This window comes from Dermochelys coriacea, chromosome 3 (genome assembly GCF_009764565.3).
Source record: "Dermochelys coriacea isolate rDerCor1 chromosome 3, rDerCor1.pri.v4, whole genome shotgun sequence".
NCBI lineage: Eukaryota > Metazoa > Chordata > Testudines > Dermochelyidae > Dermochelys > Dermochelys coriacea.
Genome location: NC_050070.1, coordinates 31605516 through 31629601, shown reverse-complemented (window position 1 = coordinate 31629601; position 24086 = coordinate 31605516). Strand labels below are relative to the sequence as shown.

At 41.3% G+C, this 24086-nt stretch overlaps 1 protein-coding gene across 1 annotated transcript in view; it reads right to left on the bottom strand.

Annotated features, from left to right (window-relative positions):
* Positions 1–1771: 1771 nt before the first annotated feature.
* The window catches only part of ADAM17 (ADAM metallopeptidase domain 17), a 62498-nt gene continuing 40183 nt past the window's right edge, over positions 1772–24086 (bottom strand). Inside the window, exons 8-19 of the mRNA XM_038396363.2 lie at positions 22025–22138; positions 20295–20439; positions 19538–19626; positions 15420–15572; positions 14281–14480; positions 13059–13162; positions 12273–12407; positions 10571–10701; positions 8770–8848; positions 7424–7512; positions 6297–6353; positions 1772–3906 (exon numbers count right to left, since the gene is read on the bottom strand). Coding sequence (XP_038252291.1) covers positions 3556–3906; positions 6297–6353; positions 7424–7512; positions 8770–8848; positions 10571–10701; positions 12273–12407; positions 13059–13162; positions 14281–14480; positions 15420–15572; positions 19538–19626; positions 20295–20439; positions 22025–22138 — 1647 coding nt within the window. The 3' untranslated portion in view covers positions 1772–3555. The remainder of the gene's footprint in view (positions 3907–6296; positions 6354–7423; positions 7513–8769; positions 8849–10570; positions 10702–12272; positions 12408–13058; positions 13163–14280; positions 14481–15419; positions 15573–19537; positions 19627–20294; positions 20440–22024; positions 22139–24086) is intronic.

Below are 24086 nucleotides of genomic sequence, written 5' to 3'. Positions count from 1 at the left end.
CAGCAGCAGACAGTGGGAATGGCCATGAAACCTCCAGCCATCCTGGGAGCTGCCACTTCTAGGGTCGGCCCTGTCTCCTCACCCACTGCCTGGCAGCTCTGCTTCACCCTCTGCCACCAGCCAGGGGTGCTGTGCTCCTCCAGCCCTGGGCAGGGGCCATTGCTGGCTGCCAGTCTGCCAACATAGTTTGGGGTGGCAAACCCCTCCCCCATACCCTCTCCTCAGCTCTGCCCATGGCAGACCACCCAGGACTGGGTCACACCCCATTTTTGGGCCACAGCCCAGGAACTCCTGGCTTAAGGTGATTCCACATCCCAGTGAAGGGATTTCAAAACCACCAGTAATCACTGAATGAATGGTCAGCTCTGCATCCTCCAGAAGTAGCCCAGCCTGTCCTAGTCAGAATGTAATTCCTTCAGTCATGCACCCTCAGGTATGGCAAACACAAAACACAAAAGGGGGGTGAAAGATTTGCTCTTGGAAGTGCATAGAGCAGTGGTTCTAACTTTTTTTTTTTTTTTTGTGGACCACTTGAAAATTGCTGAGGGTCTCAGCAGACCATTTAATGATCTTTCCAAATATTGTTTGTACCGTTAGCTAACTATTGTAAAGCGCTTGGGATAAAAGCGCTACATTAAAAAAACAATAAATAGATAAATTCTATAAATAAAAGCACACAACTCATATTTTATTATCAATAGTCTTCCCTCTCTAATGCGATAGAGGTGTCCTCTCTCCCCCACCGCGGCAGCCCCGGAGCTGAGGCTGGGAAGCGGGGCCATCTCTCCCCGGCAGCCGCAGCCGTGGAGTTGCGGAAAGTTGCCTCTTTCTCTGGCCACTGCAGCCCTGCACATCCCAATTCTTCTCACCCCCTCTTCTCGCCCCACTGCCCCCTCCTACTACCCCCTATTCCCTTGCAAGGCCACCACCTCACCTTACACATGCATCTTCTCCAGGGTCCAGGCACCTAATTAGTGGTGGTATGCTTGCATGGATCCACTAATTAGGTGGATGGCCCTTCATTCTTCCGTGCAGCTGACCAGGCACATACTTTAGAAGGAACTATCTGTGGACCACCTGAATGGCGCTCACGGACCACTGGTGGTCCACCGACCACAGTTTGAGAACCTCTGGCTTAGAGGGTTTAGATAAACAGGACGAAACGCCCACTCCAGAATCCTTAATCAAACTGGCTAATTCCTTGCTGGAAATGAGCTGCTTTAATTTGTGTAGTCTAGGGTGAAAATATTCTATTTGCTTATGTTTCTCTAAAATTCAAGCAACAACCCCAAAATCATAGCAAAATTGAGAGATCCATTCCATTATCAACTCAGATCAGATACCTCAATTACTGTTCCCTTTGGGTCAAAAGGGGCTTGCTAGAGTGCAACTGATAGTCTTCCAGATAGCAGAGGCCTAAACAAGCCTTGGGTTTGTCATCATTGCTATTAGTATTTATAAAAAAAAAAAAAAAAATCATCTTCAGTTTCCACATGCCCAGGGATTTGGTCCTGCTGCTATTTATAAGCACAGATGCATTAGTCGCAGAAGTTATGGAACTTTTCACACACAAGTGAAGGTAGTAAGAAACGTACTCAAAAATAAGAACGATCACTGGGGTTTTGTGCTGAAGGAATGGAGCAAAGTGTATCAAGTTTGGAGCATGACAATTTGCCGCTTACTAAAGATTTTGATCAAGGAGCACTAGTGTCTTAGATAAAATCCTATCTTTGAGAACTGGCAAGTCTTAGTTTCAATGAAACAGTCATCATCCTATAAAAAGCTTTTATTATTCCTTTGTACTGAAAGTTAAATTTATCTCAAACAAATTTTATGGCTACACAAATCAAATCCAAAAACCAGTGTAACTAAAATAATGATTAGTTAGATATGAATACCATAAGGCACAAGTTCAAGTATTAGTGTAACAAGTATCATTGGAAACACACAATTCTTTTGTCACAGGCTTGGTTAACTGCCATCAAATATTAAAAATACAAGTTTTCCATAGTTAAGCTTTCCTGGCTGATGAATACATCTGCTTTCCAGTGGACATTTAAAACAGCTGCAAAACCATTCTAAACAAAGTTTATATAAATTAAAGTTACATTATGACATGATTATGGGGTAAGATAGATGAAGAGCGAAGATCTTTCTGTAGGACCCAAGCAGTAAATAGTTGCCCTATGATTCTACTGTGACAGTCCATCTGTTAATACATATGGAAATAACTTTCATGTAACGTTCATAGCAAACAGATTACACTATTCACATCTCTGCCTTTGGAAATAAGCTTATCTACTTAAAGGGGCACCACTCCATTAAGTTATAGGCTTTTTATATTACACTAATATAATACCCTCTTGGAAACGGTACAATTAAAAAGGTTTCCTTATTAATTTTGTCCTTTCAGATTTGGCAAACCTTGATTTTTATCAGTATTTAGAAATGAGCTAAAATTAATCATTGTTATTCATCAGTATCTGTGCAACTCAGAGTAGTATTTTTCACACAAAGTGCTACTCTAGCAAAAGCTCATAAATTATATGTGGGTCCTACAAGTGGCTTTTCTTTTTAAAATTTCTTGGCAACAGTGTTATGTATATAAACAAGTTGAATCACAGAAACCACTTCAGACTGACACCACCATTGTAAAGGTCAAAACCTAAACTAATTAGGCCAAAATCTAAACTGAGTGTCCTTTCAACATAAGCAGCTGTTCTTTTCTTTCCACTCCCCCAGGCAGAGGTCTGTAATTATAAGGTGTTCTTTCAAGAAATACTTCATTCAGAATGGGAAGACTTATACAAAAGCTATTTTTCAGCAATGTGGGTTATAAAATGTAGGAAAAAAAATAACTGTGCGATTAAATTCAGATCTCAGCATCTGGGACCATTTTCAATGAATTATACGGTGTGGCTTCCATTGACTTTAAAGGAAGTTTTAGAACTGAAACCCAGAGTAACTCTCAACGCGCATCACTTCATTGTATTTATCAGACCGTTTAAAATACAATTTGTACCTATCTCACTGCTCTGATCTTTGTTTGCAAATAAAATAATTTTATACTGTTTAGGATACCTAAACTGCTACATGCTCTAATCTATGCAGAAAACTCACTACAGTTTGTTTTTTTAAAAACACCCAAAACCATGATTTTGTCTATCTGTGTTGTTCCAACTACAAAAAGTTGAGTTATAAAAATGCTAATATACACAACCTAATATTCAGCAGGATGTACCACTTTACACCACAGGTTGAAGGAAATAGTAAAGGTTAAGAAACTAGAAAAACCAAATCCAAAAGCTTCAAAACAAGCTAGTTTTAGTCTGGTGGTTTTTCTTTGTTTTAAAAAGATGTAATTGTCTAATAAGCTAAGGAAGGTCATACACATGACCAGCATCTGCAGTAGGTCACTTCCTTATTTCCCCAGTCTCCCATCCCATCACAAAATATATTTCTATCTATCTGTATTTATATAAACAAAACGGTTTTAGATCAAATCGATGAACATTTATTTTGCACACAGTCATGAGGTTGGAAGGCAGCGAGATGCTAGCATTCAGTTTCTTTGCTGTCCACTCGATTTTGGCGCTGTAGTTTAAAAGATGATGCTTTCTCACTCCTAGTGACAGGGTGATCTGTAAGATCCTCAAAAGATTTAGCAGCTGAACTGCTATTTGGGAAAGGGTCCTTCTCAAAACAATCTTCATCAACATGAGAGTCAGTACTTGGGTCCTCCTGAATAGTGTCCATTCTTTGGTGGTCCAGTTTTGGTGCTGCAGCTACTACAGGCATTGCTGTGATGGGCTGCAGTGGCTGGTGTCGGCTTGTTGACTGCGCGGTAGGAAATGGTTTGACAATTCGAACAGACGCTGAGTCCATACTACTGAGCATCTCAACATTCTGCAAGACACAATAGCTCAGTCAGGTGGGGGTTGGGGAGGGGGGAGAAATTTTTTTCTAATTTGGAATTCAACTTAAGTTCACTGTCCTTTCACAAGGAGAGCAGACCAAAATATCACATTCCTTTTGGGGTTTGGCTACTTGGGGAGGAGAAAGTTACAGTAATTCATAAATAAAAGTTGTCACCTGATGGCTTTGGGGAGCCTTCCAGAAAGAAGAGAAGCTTTGAAGTTCAAGGCAAGACATTCTGATGTTACCTTACACTTGTCAAGTCTAAACCCAAATAGTTGGCCTTTTGTATAGTTCAGCTGATCATTCTTATATGTTATGAATTATTATGTGCTGGCACTGACTTTTAGAAGACTGGCTAAGTTAAACATTAAACATCCTTACAGCAAGGGTGTCGTGGTTTGTGCAGGTTCTAGTCTGCTGCCACTCCTGTTCAATGTGAAGCAATTCAGGGAGGTGGTATGAGCTGGTGTGTCTCCAATATGCAGTTTATGCCTATTTCATTGGAGCCAACTGATGCAACAACAAAGACTGACAGAAGTGATGCCAAATACCCTCAGTTGATAGAATATGCCCCACCTTTTGTTAGTTAAGTTTACAATCTAGGGGCTTATCTTTGTATCTTAACTGTTCTGGTGTGTCCAGGGGCAGCCGTGGCTGTAGATTTATAGATTTTGTAGGCCAGAATGAACCATTATGATCATCTAGATTGAACTCCTGCATAACACAGGCCACAGGACCTCCCTGAATTAAATCCTGCTTCAAGTCCAATAGCTGTAGCAGGAACAGCAGCATATCTTTTAGAAAAAATATGCAATCCTAATTTAAAGATTTCCAGTTATGGAGACTCTATCACAACCCCGGTTCTAATGGTTAATAAAGGTGGAGGGAGCACAGAGAGGTGAAGAGATTTGCCCAAGGTCACACTGCAGATCAGCAGTAGAGTCAGGAAGAGAACCCAGATATCTGAGTCCCAGTCCAGTACCCTATGCACCAGCCATGAGTGCTTTTGATATACTTTGGTTTAGACAAAAGATCGTGCTCTTGCAGTCTTGAGAGTGCAAGGTCACAATGTGTGCTACTGGGGCTGCAATATAAGACCACTCCAACGGCAGTTGGTGCAGAATGTATAGCTTGTTAGGCAGTGTTTCTTGCAAGGGGCACATTACACCTCTGCTGTGCCATTGTACCAGCTTCTAAAGTGTCTCCAGAAAGAGGTTAAGGTACAAAGATGAGACGATTTTGGCCATGTTGTCTAAGACCTGCCGCTTTCACTATATGATACTTTGGCAGTTGAGATGCTCAAGCTAATAGCACTTTGATTTACATATGAGTGGGGCTGGAGGCAGGGATTTTTCAGTACGGAGTCCTTGATTCTGGCATATGCTTCCCCCACTGGTTTATAAGATCTCACATTTATTGACCCTCAGGATCATTCTTCAAGGCCTCTTCTGCAGGTTAAATGAGTGGTGAAGAAAGTTTTTGTCCCCTCCATCTGGGAGGGTTCTAATGTTAACAGATCAGGTTATCTGTTCATTTTATTAATGAAGATTGTGCATGTGCCCAAGGCCCTGGACAAATACATGTAATTATACTGAAATAAAAATGAAAGTCTTGGAATTGCCTACAACTATATAGGTACTTATATGGCCTGCTTCACCACAGTATGAACTAGCAGGAAGTGTCACTGCCTGAAAAGTGACAGATCCTTCAGCCCTGTGACAGAAATTCCAGTGACCAACTGGAAGCAGCCTAAGGATCACAGTGTGAGAATCTACAGTTTCAGCTGGAATATCCAGCTGCTAAAAGGATATTCTGTTACTAAAAGACCACTTTGCAAGGAATAACTAATTCACTAGGTAGAGACTTTTCTGCTACTGCTGAAGTCATCAGATTAATATTTCTGCCTCTGGAAACTCAGTTTTATTTGCATCACTTGGCTAGGGACAAGTATTCAGTGGTTGAAACTTGCTGAGCACACACCCAGACAGGAACTTGAACGCAGACACTTGTCATAGGACACACAGCTTTGCAGAACAAAGCAGCTTCCTGCATAAGATGCCCTGGCCAGTGCTCGGGAGCAAGTGCACCTTCAGCAAGTTAAAGACGTCACCACTCACAGACGCAAAAAGCAAAAGCCACAATATTTCATTTAAGCAAAACTAACATTCCCTCTAGAAGAAAAAAACTCAGCCACAAAACCCCAACTTCTGTTTCATCTGGCAGAGTTTCTGTGCAGAAGACACCATGGCTGGCTTTCATTTCTTTGAGGATTATTCCACAAATGTCTATCAAGATCATTCTTTCTAATAAACATTACATTTCAAAGCTGCTAAAATACAGTTAAAACAATTATTGCTCCTTGAAAGCAGCAAACTTACACTGGGACAAAATAGAGATTTTGTGTTCTCTTCATACTGTTTATCCAATTTCTTGTCCTATAGAGAAAACAAACTAAAACAGTTAGTCCTATATTGTTTACGGACCAGATGAAGACACATTCTTTTCCCCTCACAGCCCATTACACTCCCAGCCTTGAACTGCAGCCAGCTGATTCCCCTTCCATAGATAGCCAATATTACCTCACAGGGAAGAGAAAAAGTAGTAGAGAGAGGCTCCTTTGCAATTAACACATGCAGTGACTCCTGTACAAGAAACTACCCTTATTAGAGAACCTCCCATCTGGAGAGACTGTGTCAAAGTATCCATGGTAGGGCTCCTAGGCACCACAATAATACAAATAATATCATCATCATCCCCAAAACGACCGAGTCGAGTTCCCAGTACTGTTTAAGCAACTGATTTTTGTTGGTTCCTTGAGTGGTCAATTAAAACCTGTAAATGTATCTGAAATACTAGAAAGGTTTGCAGCAAAATGTATACTTCTACAGTATTCATTGCTGCTTCCTCATAATGAGTGCAAATGCCCATTTCTGGGGGTTGTTTAATTAATTCCCTGCTGACAGGGCCAAATTACTTATCCCAGAGTGGGCTGACTTTCTGTGGTTCTGCTCTCTAATGTAAGCTAAAGGATTGTTAGGAAACAGCTGTTTTGGCGACTGAGGGCGGACTTTGCCATACCTGATGTGATCTAACAGACTCAGGGTTAAATTATTCTGTTTGCTACAACAGGCAACTTCCGCTTCTCTACTGAGGACAGAGCCTGACTCCAAGCACATTGCCAGCACTCAAAGTGAGGATAATCATCATCTATTATGTAATTCTAAGCAGCCCTGGCTAGCCAAAATAAACAACCCCAAATTAACATTTATCCACAATCTTCTAATGTTAATAGGAAGTAGTTCAGTGTTTTGGTAACATTAGGGTTCATTACAAAGGGCCCTACAGAAGTTAGTGGGATGATAAGTCCCAAATAGTAACAGTTTTATCTTCATGGGCTCTTATCTGCTAAAAACTTACCCCCTGGATCTTTGCCATTACATGTACGAATAAGTTGCATCTAAAATATGATCAAACTGTTCAGTCACCTTAAAGTAGGTTTACTCACCACAAAATGGACAAGAATACCGAGAGGAATCCAAAATAGCAAGGAAAACACAAGTACGGAGCCCACTATATTGTCTGCAAGGAATTTCCCTGTAAACAAGTCCAAACCAATTAGTTATATGCCAAAGACAACATGCAAACCAGGCTTATGTACATAAATATAGGTCCTGATTCTGCCATCTTTACTCCTGACTAACCCTACTAAAGGATTGGGCCCATATAAAATATCTGTTCAGAAACTTAAACCTCAAAGATGCTTAAAGTCACAAATCCTTTTCTCTGCCTCCTTTCTCTGCCTCCTAACTCTTTAGTACTAGATGTTGCCCAATATTTCACATTAGCAGGCTGGGATCCAGGTGCGCTTAGTTCTCCAAGGCAAATCTTTCATTACTTTGAGCCCCCTCACATGCCAATTCACAACTCTGACCTCATGGGGCAAACAACAAAACACATGCCTACTCTAATACTATGCTTACTCCCAAATATCAAGAAATACACACTACTTCTGTTTGAAGTTACCAAGTAGTTTTAATATCATCATCTGGAAAACTGCAGTTCTTAGATCTTATAAGACTTTAGTCCAGAAGACTGAAAGCCATTTAATTACCCTGCAGATAATATGGCATTTACCTTGAATTTACATTGTCTGTTACCCTATCATTACTGAATCCTATAATTAATATCTTTTGATATGGTTACAACACAGTGAGGAGAGCTGTTATACCAGGAAATAACTCCATGCTTTGTGTTGTAAGGTGCAAGATTAGTAACAACATACATTCAACCACCTGAGGAGTGTGTGGATTCAGTATAACCCCCGCCTTGCAATGCATTACTTTATACTGTGATATTTATTAACTGAAAATTCTGCACGTCTGCCTTGAAATCCCTCTTTAAAGATCCATTTAACTGAGCTGCCTATAAGCAAGTCTAGGTGACTGATATATAAATCACCTATTGTTACTCCTTTTCCTCTGACTTCTGTCTACTGATTGGTCTTTAAATTGAAGGCTTCTTGGAGCAGAATCATCCGTATTAAATGTTTGGAAAGTGCCTAGCAAATAACAACAACAGAGCAGGAAACACAAGAATACTAACTGTAGCTTTAAAGATTTAGAAGGTGACATCAATATTTTCAGTTCTAACATGATGCACTAAGTTACATTAGAAAGACAACTTCTACCCAGCCCCACCTTCCGAGATATGAACAGTGATTTGGCCCGCACACAGTAAGAACAGTCAGCTGCCAATCTGATTCTTTGCACAGTGCCTTCAGGGTAGAAGTAATTGGGAATGTAGGTGCCTCAGCAAATTAAAAAAAAAAAACAGTTGGATTACTTAACTTACCAAAAGTATTGATACTAAGCTGATCGATGAAATCCCAAAATCGTTCAATCACATCCTGCACTTGCTTCTCACATTTGCCCTGCAAAAGCAAACATTTATTTCAAAGAATGATCTTATATTACTTAAGCCTTACCCGTCCTGATTGCAGGGCATGGAAAGGATGTAATATGAAACAATTACACAGTCAAAATTTATTTTGCATAGTTTATGGACATGTATTTACACCATTTTTCAATGGCCGTGGTCCATTTCTGACTAGCTACAGTGACTGCTCTGAGGAAAGTCTCTGTTTTGATTTGCTTGTCTAAAAAGAGCTCTTAGAATCCAATTGTAACTTAAATCCATTAAAGCAGAGCAGTGTTTGATTGAGGTTAGTTGGTGCCTGTACAAAGCTTAGGAGGCCTAGGGTTAAATTTTCAAAAGTGACTTTGGCACTAGACAGCCTAATTCTCACTGAAAGTCAATGGGACTAAGGAGCTTAGGCACCTCAGTCTCCTTGGAAAATGTTACCCCTTGAATTCTAGAACAATATGTAGTATTTATAAACTAAGATCTTTGCATCATATGCATTCTCCATCCATTTCCTCTACCAAAACGGCTACTACATATGTACAGGGAGATTTCACTGTTCAGCAGCAGGTTAGGTCTTGGGCTATTCTGTTGTTGCAACTGACTTGGGAGAGGAAATGGGTGGTGACAAATTCATCATTTGCTCATTTGTTTATCAATCCCCTCCACTGAAGCATCAAGCCACTGCCATCCTTACAGGGGAATGAAATACTCATGTTGTTGGTCTTTTGAGGAAAAGCCAGGGCATGTTTGTGAAATGATTTAAAAACAAAAAACAAAACAAAAAAAGAGGGACCTGATGCTGAGCACCCAGCATTCCTAATGCCCTCGAGAAATGAGGGCACTCAGCTTTGCTTTTCCGCCCCCCAGATCAGGAGCTTAAGCAAAAAAATATTGTTTCAAAATATTGAACAAAAAAACAAGCAAGAGTACTCCAGAAGTCAATGACTAACTTTTTCAACGACTGCTTCACAACTTTAAATGGGATTCCCTGGGGCCCCTTCAGGTGTTGTATATTACTCCTGACCGTTACTCCTATGTTTTGGTTTCTTCGCTTTCCATAGCTTTTCTGTGTTACCAATCCTGATCCCCTCTACAAACAGAGCTCACTCACAAAGTCACTTATTTTCTTTCTATTCAAATCACACGCATGGGGAATCTTATTTCATCAGCTCCATTGATAAAGAAGCTCTGCTCTTGAAATACAAGGGTCATTAAAATGGGCTTGGAATTAAAAAATAAATAAATAAAAATCAAAACTCCAGTGTTACCCGTCTATATAGCAGGGTCCCAGAATGCAGAAACCCCTTGCACAGGGATTGCTTTCACGGACATCACTGGGGAGTTTGTGCAACAGCTGCAGAATCAATCCCACAACATGCAATGCTTGGGGAAAAACCAGGGTTGGCTTTTGGTAGTGTTACACTGTCAGCAGCACCATTACATCAGAGCAGTGCATAAGAGAAAGTCAATCCAGCATGAGTAAGAAGGGCATTTATGGAGATGCATGGTGCCCTGTACAAGGGATTTCCCCCTCCACTGCCCCTGAAAAAATAAGATTTCATTTCAGTGGCAAAAGGGCTGTTCAGCAGAACAGGTCGAGGGCTACTCTAATGTATGAACAAGCAAGAGGAAATAGGTTTTATGAAGGGGAAAGGCTCCTGGTGTTTTAGCTAGAAAGCCTATTCCGTAAATAGAATGCTTGGGGCATCTGGCTCCCAGGAACACTCACATTCATGTCACAGAATCCCACAGTGCAGGGCTTTCCTTTCCGTAAATACAGAAACTGCTGGTTAGCATCGACATACGGACTGCACTTGCCATACTCGTCCCGGCAGCAAACCTTGCAGGAATTGTCCGTTTCTAAAATAAAAGCAGAAAACTATTTTCCCTCTGACTCTTGCGGTTATTTTCAATCCATAACAAGAGTTTCTGAGCACGGAGGGGATTGATTCCTGTTCCCCTTGCTGACCATGCCGCTTCCCAGCAGACAGCGTGTGGAACGGAGAATTGTGTAGTCTCTAGCCACACAAAGAAGCTTCTTGAGCTGCTCAGAATACACAGAGCCTGAAGCTTGGCAAGATGCTCCATGCAGCAGAGTGGGGGAAACACAGGAAGCTCTAGCCTTTTCTGTTCAGCTCTGGAAGTTAAATTACTGCAGCCTTCAGCTGTCAAGGGCAGGTGAAGGGTTTCAAAGGCATCTGAGCCCTGGTTCATATCGATGTGCAAATGACATTTTAAAAGCTTCCTACTGGCCTTGTCAAACTTCTGAGCAGGCATCTGGAGATAGGAAGAGCAGCCACAGCCTGAACAATGAGGGAAGAGGTGCAGGGGTCTGAGCTACAGTGATTCTTTGATCTTTGCCCCTGGATTGTACAGAGCCTGGAAAGAGGGAGAGGAAAGTGGGTGTGGGTGTGTGTGGGGGGGAAATGTATTTCTAAGAGTCTACAGCAGACACGTGCATGAGGGAATTCCTCCTGTCACTAGCCCCTCTGTCTAGAACAGTGGCACACGTGGCAGTTGCTGATGGGCTGGGAAGAGCTGGCTGGTCACATGGTGCTACCTTTTCTTCTGGTTTCAAAACTGCTACATCACATTAAAGACCTTTAATGGATCATTGGGCATGTCTACACTTCAAAAAAACCCCGCAGCACTGATCCTCAGAGCCCAGGTCAGCTGACTCGGGCTCACAAGATTCAGATTGCAGGGTTTAAAATAGCAATGTAGATATCCAGTCTTGGGCTGGAGCCCAGAATCTGAGACCCCACCCCTCTCACGGGACCTCAGACTCCAGCCCTAGCCTGAATGTCTATACTGTAATTTTATAGCCCCGCAACTGAGCCCATGTCAGCTGACCTGGGCCAGCCACTGCTGGGCCATGGGGTCATTTACTGAGATGTAGACATACCCTTAGTTACTTTCCTCAAGTGCTCTTTCTGTGTAGGCAACTGATGTAGCTGCCACAGGATATGGCTTCTGCTACAGCCCTCGGTTGGATCTGCACTGGCAATTCTGTTCTCAGTACAGTTGGAGAAGCAGCCTCCCAGCTAGCTGCCTGTCAGACTTTCTTTCCCTAGCCTGCCTTGCTGAGGCTGAGGGGAAGTGTAGACATCTCTACCGCCGAGAGAGCCCCAACCTATCAGCTTTATCTATAACCCTGTCTGTTTGCTGCTCTGATGGCTCCAGCCCAGATGTGAGAGCAGCTTCCTCAGCCCCTCCCCAAACAGGAAACGAAATCAAGGGCTGAAAGACAAAAACTTCAGCCTGGGACTTTTTGAGGTGTGTGTTTGTTTGTTTTTCTGAAACGCAGATCTGGGATCCAAGGACCTATCCACCGATAGCACGATTCTCCTCCAGGTTACAGGTTAACTGTGATCAGCGGGGCCTTAACAAGAGATGTTGCTTGGGAAAGCTGGCGATCCCGTTTTGCTCACCATTACAGGCACACGATTGCAGGCTCTTCTCCCTCATGCAGAATGGAACACATTCTCCATCTTTGCACTTGCCCAAATCCACGCAGACCGTGTCATCTGGCGCATTCCCCGGGGGCGGACAATCACTGCTGTTCCCTACAGACACAGGCAATTAGAAGGCATGGCTGCATTACTACACACAGGGTTGGTAAAGGCACACATCATTCTCCCTGTGCTGGAGAGGAGACTGAGCCACAGATGCTCATTATATAGTGATTCCCAATAGCCGATTCTTGGAGCAAGACTCTGGTCACCCTCAGTGGGCTGCTGCCAAGCACCCTGAGGAGCAGCAGTACATCTGGCAGATGTCTAGAAGGAAGGGGACCACAGGGGGGAGGGGAATGAAAGAACTGGCTCACAGCATTCAGATACTGCGATAATTCTTAATTAGACAAAATGCACAAAATGGTGGGCAGCCCTGTCAGGATTAGCCAGCCTTCAGCCAGGAAAGGCGACTGTCTGGGCTGATTCCTCATCTTGAAGCAGAGTTGCTATCAGATGCTGGAAGAGGCAGAAAAGGGAAGTGAGCAGCTAGTGCGGAAGCAGAGGTTAAAGCAAAGTCACCCCACCATAGCAAGATTCAGGAGCACACTTCATGCCTCACAATGATGCTTTTTTCTTTTAAATTTTAATTTAACTCTAAAAGTGAACATACAAGTTGCATAAAAGGCAGCAAAAGCTAGTAAAATGGGCCCTGACTCTGCAGCACTCAGTTGCACATGTAAGGGAAATGTAACAATGGCATACCAGTGCAATAGGACTCTCCTTTGCAAGTAGCATTTATGGCTTCCTGGCATTTCTTCTGAGCGCTTTCAAACTGGCAACCTTTACAACAGGGGCTGTTCCGATCACTGTGAGAAGAGTGGAGGGAGAAGATGAATATTAAGCTACACAAGAAATAAATGACTGAAAACATTAAGAGCATGGCAAACCCATGGAAGCACATATACTTCTCCTATTAGAGCTCTGCCTATCAGATATACTTGTCCCCCATTTTCTGAAGTGTGCTGAAGAATGGATTACATAAGCACATGTACAATATTACACATGGAGAGGGAGAGTGGGCCCCGCGACAAGGCACTGGACAGACTCAGGACATATGGGTTCTTTTCCTGTCTCTGCCACTGACCTGCTGTGTGATCCTGGTCAAGTCCCTTCACATCTCTCTGTGCCTGCTTCCCTTCCCACCCTTTGTCAGTCTTGTCTAGTTGGACTATGCTTTTCGGGCAAGGAGCATTTCTTACAGTGTGTTTACAGCATGTAATACAAGGCACCCTAAGCACTACCGCAATGCAAATGTTTAAAATTCCACATTCGTAAGTAAAGTTACAAATGAACTCCATGCTAGGAAAGGACTAAACATTCATGTCTCCTCCAAAACCAGAAGGACTAAAGCACAATTCCTCCAGTATAAATGGGAGCAGATTTGGACCCTGTGTGCAGATTGGACAGTAAAGACAGAGCTCAGTTACCATAGTCACTGTCCCGCTTGACCACCAGGTGTTGCTAGGGTCCTGATAACATATGACCATGGATTTAGACTGCCTTGCAATGCACATGCAGAAGGGGCAGTGTTAAGGTTGCACAGGGAACCTTAATACTGGCACTTTCTGACTTCTGAGTGCTGCAATTGACATCTTTTTTTTGGTACAGAATTTACCATTACACTGCATTGATGTGCAGTTCCTAGCAAAGCAATGGAACAAAGTAGTCTCAATACTACTGCATGAATTAACACCAAGACTACCAAGTAATGGCATGCACCAAAGCTCTCTCCTGGCGTCCTTAACTTTCCCAAGGCTCTGGCATCCTTAACTTTCCCAAGGCTCATTTGCCCAGTAAAGAAAGTCTCAAAGTACTGGAGCCAGGGTCCAGAAGAGTGCATTTTGCTGCACTGCAAACAAATTTTTGACCCAGCCCCATATTCCCTTTCCCTCCCAACCAAAGCAGTGGCTTTAACATCTCTTACCTGCACTTGGCATTTTTTTTCAGTTTACAGTCAGCAGAGCAGCAGGGATCAGCATGCCTGTGCAAAAGGCCAGGATCGCATTCCTCACCTTCATCCACTCTCGAGTTCCCACATACTTGGTTGTTGCGCTCTTTGAAACATTCCTGGGCCTTGCTCTGAATGGTCTTACAGATGGATTGTTTACTGCAGCTTGAGAACATCTAAAGAATCATGAGCGGAAAGTGCAGCAGTGAGAAGGAGTGCATCATTCCTTTCACCAAAATACATCCAAGACTGACACCATCACCCACCTAACCCCCAATTCTGATGTTTTAAGAAACATTTATTCCATTTACAATGCCACTGTGAAAATGTAACACAGAAAATAGTAGCTTGTGTTGAAAAACTGCCTTGTTGCATTGTGATTAACACCTATCTGAACACATATGCACAGCGCTGCATAACCAACTCTTGGGAGGGATTCCAAGGCCAAACCCAAATCCAATCCTTCTGCCAGCATTGGGGGTTCAGGTGGAGCAAAATACATCCCAAGAAATAGTCATGAAGTTGCAAAAAATGGGGATAGACTTTTCTGACCCTGGTTCTGCAGAGCTGCTAGTAACTTTAGGCTAGTCATTCACTTGATATCTCAGTTTCTCCATCTGTAAAATAGGGATAATACCAAGTGCTCAAGAGTGTTATGACATTTATAAGATGAATGGAGACGAGTATGTATTAACTTAGTGATTGGGCCAAACACTAGAGAGAGACATGACGGCAGTGAACAACAGCTTACTATTTAGAAGCCTGTGTTCTGGTGCTGAAGATCCAAGCTGGACTCCTGCTGACAACAGCAATATCAGTAAGTGTAGGCAGCCACAGTTTGTTACAAAATATCACCCTAGTAGGGCTTGAATGCCTGTAGATCTTAGGCATTTGGGAGGAACTTATTTAACACTGGGACTAATAATAATAGTTAATGAGTATGTCTCCCTCTAGTGGCTGATCCAGCAATTAACCGCCTATTAAATACAGGCTAAAGGAGCGCACTTTCGCTAAGCAGACAGGGACTTGTGCTTTTGGGGTGGAAGGTTCTGCGTCAGTCTTTGTTGATTGTAGAGGTGTCTGTAGTGGGATAGTGGAAGTTAAAGTAAATTTACCTTATTGTTTTCATGATCGCCACTCACAGCAATTGGATACATAACATATTTCCCTCCTTGGTCTTCAGTGGGGGCACATTCCGGCAGACTGTCAGGATCATGCTCTGCTCCAAAGTTGTGTCCCAGTTCATGAGTAGTAACCAAGTCTGCTTCCTTGTTCGATACCAAAAAAACACATCTAAAGTCAATATCAACATGAATGGGGGTCTAAGTAATTCCAAATCATTAGATCTTTAGAGATGCACTTAATTAGGAAACAGTTTTTTGGCTAAACGTAAGTGCTAAACTGAAGTCAGGGCCTGTAAAATTATCAAATTCTTGAGAGGCAACTGCTAGAGCAGGGTTCAGATGTTGTATGCGCATATAAGAGCTCAACAGTTGACACGGTGAAATCATTTAAGTTTAAGATTAACAAAATATTTTCTAAAGAAACTTCATGCCACAAAAATTATGCATGTGTCACATTTTCATTTTCTTCCCCTGGCAATTTGCCTTATTTTTATTGAATAGACAGCGGCCATTAAGAGCCTTAACTAACTAAACTCACATTCAACTGTTTTGGTGCTAGATAAAAGCCTAGAAATAATATAGGGTAGGGCTGTCAAGTGATTAAAATAATTAATCCCAATTAATTGCGCTGTCAAACAATAATAGAATACCATTTAATTATTTTCTACATTTTCAAATATATTGATTTCAATTACAAAACAGAATAGAAAGTGTACAGTACTCACTTTATATTTGTTTTTTATTAAATATTTGCATTGTTAAAAACAAAAGAAATAATATTTTTCAATTCCCCCATTACAAGTACTATAGTGCAATCTCTTTATCATTAAAGTTGAATTTACAAAATGTAGAATTATGTATATAAAAAACTGCATCCAAAATAAAAAAATGCAAAACTTTAGCACCTATAAGTCCACTCAGTCCTACCTCTTGTTCAGCCAATCGCTCAGATTGACTAAATAAATTTGTTTACATTTACAGGAGATAATGCTGCCCACTTCTTGTTTACAATGTAACCTGAAAGTGAAAATAGGCTTTCACATAGCACTGCTGTAACTAGCCTCACAAGATGCGCTGAAGATTCACATGCCCCTTCATGCCATTCCAGAGGACATGCTGATGACAGGTTCTGCTAGATAATGATCTAAAGCCGTGCAGACTGACACCCATTCATTTTTATCATCTGAGTCAAATGCCATCGGCAGGTGGTCAGTTCTCTTTTTTGATGGTTTGGGTTTCTGTATCAGAGTGTTGCTCTTTTAAGACTTCTGAAAACATGGTCCACACCTCGTCCTTCTCAGATTTTGGAAGGCACTTCAGACTCTTAAACCTTGGGTCGAGTGCTGTAGCTATCTTTAGAAATCTCATATTGGTACTGTCTCTGCATTTTATCAAATCTGAAGTGAAAGTGTTCTTGAAATGAACAACATGTGCTGGGTTGTCATTCGAGACTGCTGTAACATGAAATATTTGGCAGAATGCGGGTAAAACAGAGCAGGAGACTTACAATTCTCCCCCAAGGAGTTCAGTCACAAATTTAATTAACGCATTATTTTTTTACAAGTGTCAGCTGGAATGGTGGCTGAAGCAGGAAGGGGCATATGAATGTTTAGCATATCTGGCACGTAAATATCTTGCAATGCTACTATAAAAGTGCCATGCAAATGGCTGTTCTCACTTTCAGGTGATGTTGTAAATAAGAAGTGGGGCAGCATTATCTCCCGTAAAATAAACAAACTTGTTTGTCTGAGCGATTGGCTGAACAAGAGTAGGACAGCGTGGACTTGTAGGCTCAAGTTTTACATTGGGCTGTTATTTTTTTTTAGTGCAGTTATGTAACAAAAAAAAACTACATTTGTGAGTTGCACTTTCACGACAGAGACTGAATTACAGTACTTGTATGACATGAATTGAAAAATGCTATTTCTTTTATTCATCATTTTTACAGTGCAAATATTGGTAATAAAAAATAATATAAAGTGACCACTGCACTCTTTGTATTCTGTGTTGTAATTGAAATCCATATATTTGAAAATGAAGAAAAACATCCAAAAATATTTAATACATTTCAATTGGTATTCTATTGTTTAACAGTACGACTAAAACTGTGATTAATTTTTTATAATTGCGATTACTTTTTTTGAGTTAATCACGTAAGTTAACTGCGATTAATCCACAGCCCTAATATAGGGTAGATTTCCAAAAGCCAAGAAGCAAGGCAGGACTCACTCAATATAAAAGTCTCCAAACTGCTACTGGAAACCCTCCCTTTCCACCTCCCTCCCCCCAGCTTGTGCTTCCGTTATGACCTCCCCTCACTTGACCAGCAGGGCAAGTCAGAAACTCAGACTGACAAGGATACCAACAAAGAAACAATAGTTAAGTGCAGGGAAGATGGGCTGGACACAGCACGCCAGGGAAGGGGAAGTTAGGAAGTGGGCAGGAGAGAGAAGTTTGGCAGAATAGCTTTAACTTGTGCTACTCCACAGACATAGGAAGTTTTGAACAGTACAATGACAAGCCAAAGTGGAGCTGGAACACTGGCACACATGCCTATGCATTACAGAACATATGGAGTGAAAGATTTGAGCACTCCTTAGAGACCATTTGTGTGCTTGGTGGTATTTACTGAGTGAGTTTTAGTGCTCTTGGAAGCAAGGGATAGTCTGAGCAGACACTGCGAGATGCTCCACATAAAGCTGATCTGTAATGTCCTGCTGTGCCAACTCCTGAACTCATCTGCATGAACTGTGCCAACCAGTCTGGTGGTTTGGTGACTGAGATAGGAAGAGACCAAACTCAATTTCACTTGTAACAAAGACAGAACTCTAATTCAGAGATGAAAGACTAATGCGCTAGACAGTAGTGACAGCTAGAGCCCTATTACAGCACTCCTCTAAGTTAGAGGTTTCATGACTACTTTTCTTTTTAAACTCTGAGAAGTTTAATTCTTCTTAAGAGTGTCTGTGCCAAGTTTCAGCCCAGAGTAATTCTGATACCAATTATAAACGTCCTTTAAAATCAGGGTTTAACTAAGCAGTGTTAAAGTCAGCATAAGAAAATATTTTACCCAAATGCAAAAGTTTAGCAATTACTATACACATTATAATACTGAGACTGGTGGTGCTAGAACTAGGAGTGTTGGGGGTACTGCCACACCCCCTGGCTTGAAGTAGTACTGTAATAACAAACACCAGCCACATGGTTTCCATCATCAGCACCCCTACTATAAAAATTGTTCCAGCACCCCAACAAACTCCTAATGCTTTCAAAATTTGACGAATTCTGCATCCACACTCTCAATATTTACCACAAAACAGATGATGAACAAAAGATGTAAGACTGAAAAAAGCCCAGACAGTTTACATTAGGTGTAAGGCTAACAACTAAACAGCCCATTCTATAAAGAGCCTGTACCCCCTCTGGAGCCCCAACTCCCTGCCCCAGCCCAGTGAAAGTGAGTGAGGGTGGGGGAGAGTGAGCAACGGGGGGGAGGGGAATGGAGTGAGTGTGGCGGGACTTCGGAGAAGGAATGGGGCCGCAGGGAAGGGGCGGGGTAGATCCTGGGTTGCCCTTAAATTCAAAAAGTGATCTTGGGCATAAAAAGGTTGAGACCATTGTTGCAGAAGTACAAAAGGCCAGAGATGCATAGTTTTTCTTACAACAATCAGCAGTTCAACTTTATTCCACTGCTAATCTACTAGTTTAGTCTTCAGGGTTATTTTGATTTTGGGGGTGGTTCTAAGCACACATTTGGTACGAATTTAGTGCTCTCATCTTTGGAGACATATAGTCTTATTTATCAATAGAAGAGGTCAGCACAATCAGAGGCAGAATGTTTCCTTCTCACTGCTCCACCAGTGTGTCTGATTAGTTCCATCTCCAGAGCCATTCAGTCCTGGCTTTCTCTGTCAACAAGGATGACAATTACGATGGCATTGTTTGCACCACAGATACCTGTCCGTAGGGACCTGGACTGAGAGCAAACGGTTCTTTTCAGAGAGGCATCTAAGAGCCATTCCTCTCACGGTAGTTTTCGCACTGAAGACTAACAGCAAAGCAAATGTTTAACAAATACGTTCCGTATATCCACATTCACTTTACAGTACCTTTGTGAGGATAGTTTTGCCATAGTTCTTTGTGCTGGTTAAGCCACTGTTCAAATAGATGTTTTTTTTGGCAGCTTGACTATAATAAGCTATAGAAAGGAAGATGAAAGAAAGTGAAATTCCTCATATAGCACAAGAAAAGTAACAGGACTTTCTACAGACTTTTGTTTGTTTGTTTGTTTTTTAAAAGAGAAAACCATGTTTAGGAAAACTGAAGATTCTCCCCAGTCTTTTTCTTTGACCTTGTAAATAAATGACTATAACATTACAGCACTCACAGGCTTATAAATGAATCCCCTTCCCCCAATTTTTGCAGTGGGGAATCTGCAGTCAGAACATAAATAAATGCATGCGTTAAAGACTGCGAGGCATTAAGATACTCAAGTAATGAGGGCCATATAAGTACTTAAGAGACAGATGTTGGATTCCCCCTCCCATTGCCAAATTTGGCAGGCCACACCTGTTGAGAGCTGCATCTTTCCAGAGCAGCACATGAAGATTTTTGCTGCTCCAAATGGGACCATGAGGGCTTTCACTCAACCTATGAGTTCAAACTGAAACTGAATGGTTTTACCCTATCCTATTCCTCTTTTTGTATGCAGCCTAGGACACAGCCTTCAGTTCCATTCTTAACTCAGCTACTAGGGAATATTTAAGTAACACACACTGTGCCCCCTTCAATCCATCTACGATTTTCATAACAAAGAACAGATATTCAACCTACAACTAGAGGTCGGGGGGCGGGGGGGAATCTTACCTTTTGGGCAAATGCCACCATGGGTGTTAGGCCTGGGAGATCCAACATAAGCTAGTCCGAGTGTTCCCATATCGAAATCTTGGTACGTAAAGAGATGAGCAAGGCACACGTGAGCTGCTCTCTCAGCTATATCAAAGCTAAATTGCTAAAAGGAAAAAAAGCAAGTGTTAGAAAAATCTGTAATATGTACAGTGAAGAAATTCAAAGATGAAAAAAAAAATCATTTAACAAGCCAGGTATTTTCCAGCTCCAGTTTTTATTACACTACATGAAGAAATCTGCTCCATCCCCAGATCAGAGTAGGATAGTCCCTTCATATATTCTAGCACTTAGTCTGGCCTAGTTTTAAATATCACCTCCTGCCAGAGTATAATATACAGTGTTAAGATTCTCATTCATCAGCAACATCTCAAGGAAAGGAAAAACTATTATAAGGCCCATCTTTCAAAACAGCAAATGCTTGGTAACAGCCAGCATTACAAGATTTCACTAAAGAATGCCTTTAATGACAGTAGGAATTTGCTGCTCCCATTCATGCTGCTGAAAAGGAGCAGAGCTGAATCCATACTCCAACGCTCTCCTTAGCTCCTCTGTTCAATGTAGGTGGTGACCCAGGGCACACTTTCACTTGTGTTTCAGCAATTTATTGAATAATTTTTCTGGCATCCCAAAACATGCTAGATTATACTTCAGAAGAACAAATATGGGGAGGAGTGCACAATCTTGTGCTGAAATGGCATTACCAACGAGGGCAATAGATAGGTGAGGATAAGATCACATGGATCCTCAGTAAGGCATGTCCACTTCTGGATGGTTGGTGTTTTCTGTTGATTCTCTTTCTTCCCCTAGAAGAACCTTGTAAGCATCATTGCAGAAGCAGGTTTTAAGAGGGATCTGAATGAGTCAACAATGCACATGCCTAACAAGTAGCTTCATGATCTTACTGCTAGCCCTGCTCTACTCCTGTCTTTCCCATTTATAACCCCCTTCTGGTGGAATCATGTCAATAAAGTTGTGTGATCTTCTGGGAAGGGGACATGTCTTTATACTTTTGCAAGATTCTGGGGGAACTCCAAATATAACACATTTTAACTTTACTAAAATAAATAAAACCTGTATGCTATCCAGAAAGGCCAAGACATTTGGTAAATCTGGTCAACTGGATGGCAACTTAGAAGATGAAATAGCATGGAGAATTTCAACATGTATGAAAGAAACAAGTTCAACTGTACAGCCACACATTAAATTAGTATCTGAGCAATTCACAAAATATCAGTTTTCCTTCGTTGTGAGGTAGGAAAGTATTGTTAGCCCAATTTTACAGGCAAGAAAATGAGACACAAAGATCAAATGTCTTGAGCCAGGTCATGCAGGGAGTCTGTGGCAGAGCCAGGAATGAACCCAGGCCTCCTGGATGTCACGCCAGTGCTTTAACCACAGGGCTGCCTTCCTATCTCAATAACCATATGATCATTTCTATTTGTTTTGCACTTAATTGTAATAATAATAATAAAAATAAATATCTGGAAGTAGATACTTTTTATAATGAAGCCTCTTGCCATGAGCCTGGGTAGAAATATCCTAGTTTTGTATCCTTGTGATAACTACACATTGTGAAGAGGAAGAAAAGCAGTTTCATTTGCAGTCAGAGACTGATCTTGGATGGCAAATAAGTAATTCTCGTATTTTCTTTTTAGATGGGACATTTTGTTTGAGAAACACAACTTTACCTCCAGCAGTGTCTTCACCTCCCAAGCATCCTTCTCTTCATTTGGCTGATTTTTTGCCATGTTATAATGTTTTTCCCCAGGCTTCACAAGACTTGATTCATTGTGGACAATAATCTATATTCAAGGGTATAATATAATTAGAATAAGGAACTGTAAACAATTCAACACGGTGAAGAAATAGGCAGTGAAAAGCCAAGTACTGCAATTTTAAAGTAAAAATGTTATAGTCAAGGGAAATTTTTCACCCTCCTAAACGATGGCCAAAGCGCCTCATTAAAATGCCATCCTATTCTTAGATTTAAACTTACAAATTCCTAATGGTGAACTCTTGACCTCTTAATTAAGATGACGCCATACACTTTGACCCATACAAATATAATTACACCTAAACATACTGGCAGCCTTACACTTAAGGATGTTAAGTTGCACATCACAAGTTTCCATTAAGATATTAGTTTTCCACTAAGATATTCATTAATCAGTCATAAAAATTCAGGGTTCAAATCTGGTAGAAAAGATCCCCAGTGCACCTCTGATTTTATTTAGCCAAAGCAGATTTACAAGGATACCTATCTTTTAGAAATCTAGATGTGAAAAAAGAAAAACTGAAAAGTTTTATGACTAAAAGCACATTTGTCATATTTACGCTTTTCTGACTAAAGAGGTAGTTAGCTTGCAGTGTGGCATATGTTTAGTTATGTTATAGTAAACGGGAGTAACACTGGGCTTTTAGAGTTTATACTGTAAATAATGGCCATCAGAACCTTTATGACTCAGGATGACGACAAGAAAAGAACATAGCTTGACTCTCAGCTCCCAAAATGAACTTTAAGAGCTGGTTGATGGAAATAGCTTGTAAACTGCATTTGATATGGAAATCATCAACACACAAAGCCGGGCCCCAGAGAGCCATTTTTACAGTCACTTTTCCGAATAAAAATGCATTTTACATTGGAGATAAGTCCCAAAAGTTTCCAGGAATTCAGAATTAAGGTTCCAGCAACAACACAAAACCTTCTTTACAGCATTTTTGCCTCATCTTTTGTCACATGATTACTAAGGCTGCGGAGGTCATAAGTAATTTCCCATAAAATCATGGAAGGGGGAAAACATGGGGACCCCCCTAACTCTGTTTCCTCCATTAGAGACAACTGCAGCCACCTAAGACAGCATTGTCTGGTTGGCTGAAGGAAACAACGTGCTGACTACCTGATTGCACTGACCTTCCCAATTGTGGCCCGTTTCCACACCCGACATTTTCAGGCTTTGGGGGCGGTACTTTGAGATTAGCAAACAGAGAACTCTGCCCTTCCCCCCCAAGGTTTGAACATCTAGTTAGGTTATGCTTAAAGTGGCACTCTGAGATCATATTTGTCTAAGTTAGGCAAGACCACAAGTAACCAGGTCAAAAAAAGTGAACCTGATGTCATGACTCGTTATGAAATATCCTCTGCTTCAGTATACACAACAAAGCATGGCATGCCCTCTGTAAAACCCACTTTTATCATACCTACAAGAAATTAGCCCACTCAGATTTCCATTTATTTTAAATACATTATTCCACCACTCGGAGCTCTAATTTTCAAGAGTTACTACATAAACTTATTGATGTCACCCATCTCCTCCAACCCCCACAATTGCTTGTTACCCCCAGCACCATTCATTACATCATATATGAAATTAATTGCTACTCTTCAGAGGAGGAATTGTGGCTTTTTATCTGTATTGTGGGTCACTTTGAACACTCTGGACGCTGTCAGATAAACACCAACACCACTGGGATATGTGACAATATTTGCACAATAGTACGTTTACGAAAGAACTATACATTTTTCAAATTTAGAAAAAAAAAAGTTCTCCAACAGAGATCAAATGTGCCAAGTCTCAGCTTGAAATCTTCTCCGACAGCTGTAAGTGTCTGTTAAAAGATGGGCCAAAACAAACTTAGCTATGAAAATCCCTAGCATGCTGCTTTTAAGGGGTTACTTATATGATGGAAGTAAACAATTTAATAAGTTTTGATTATTGGTATTCTGATTATTTGTATTCTGATTCCAGACCC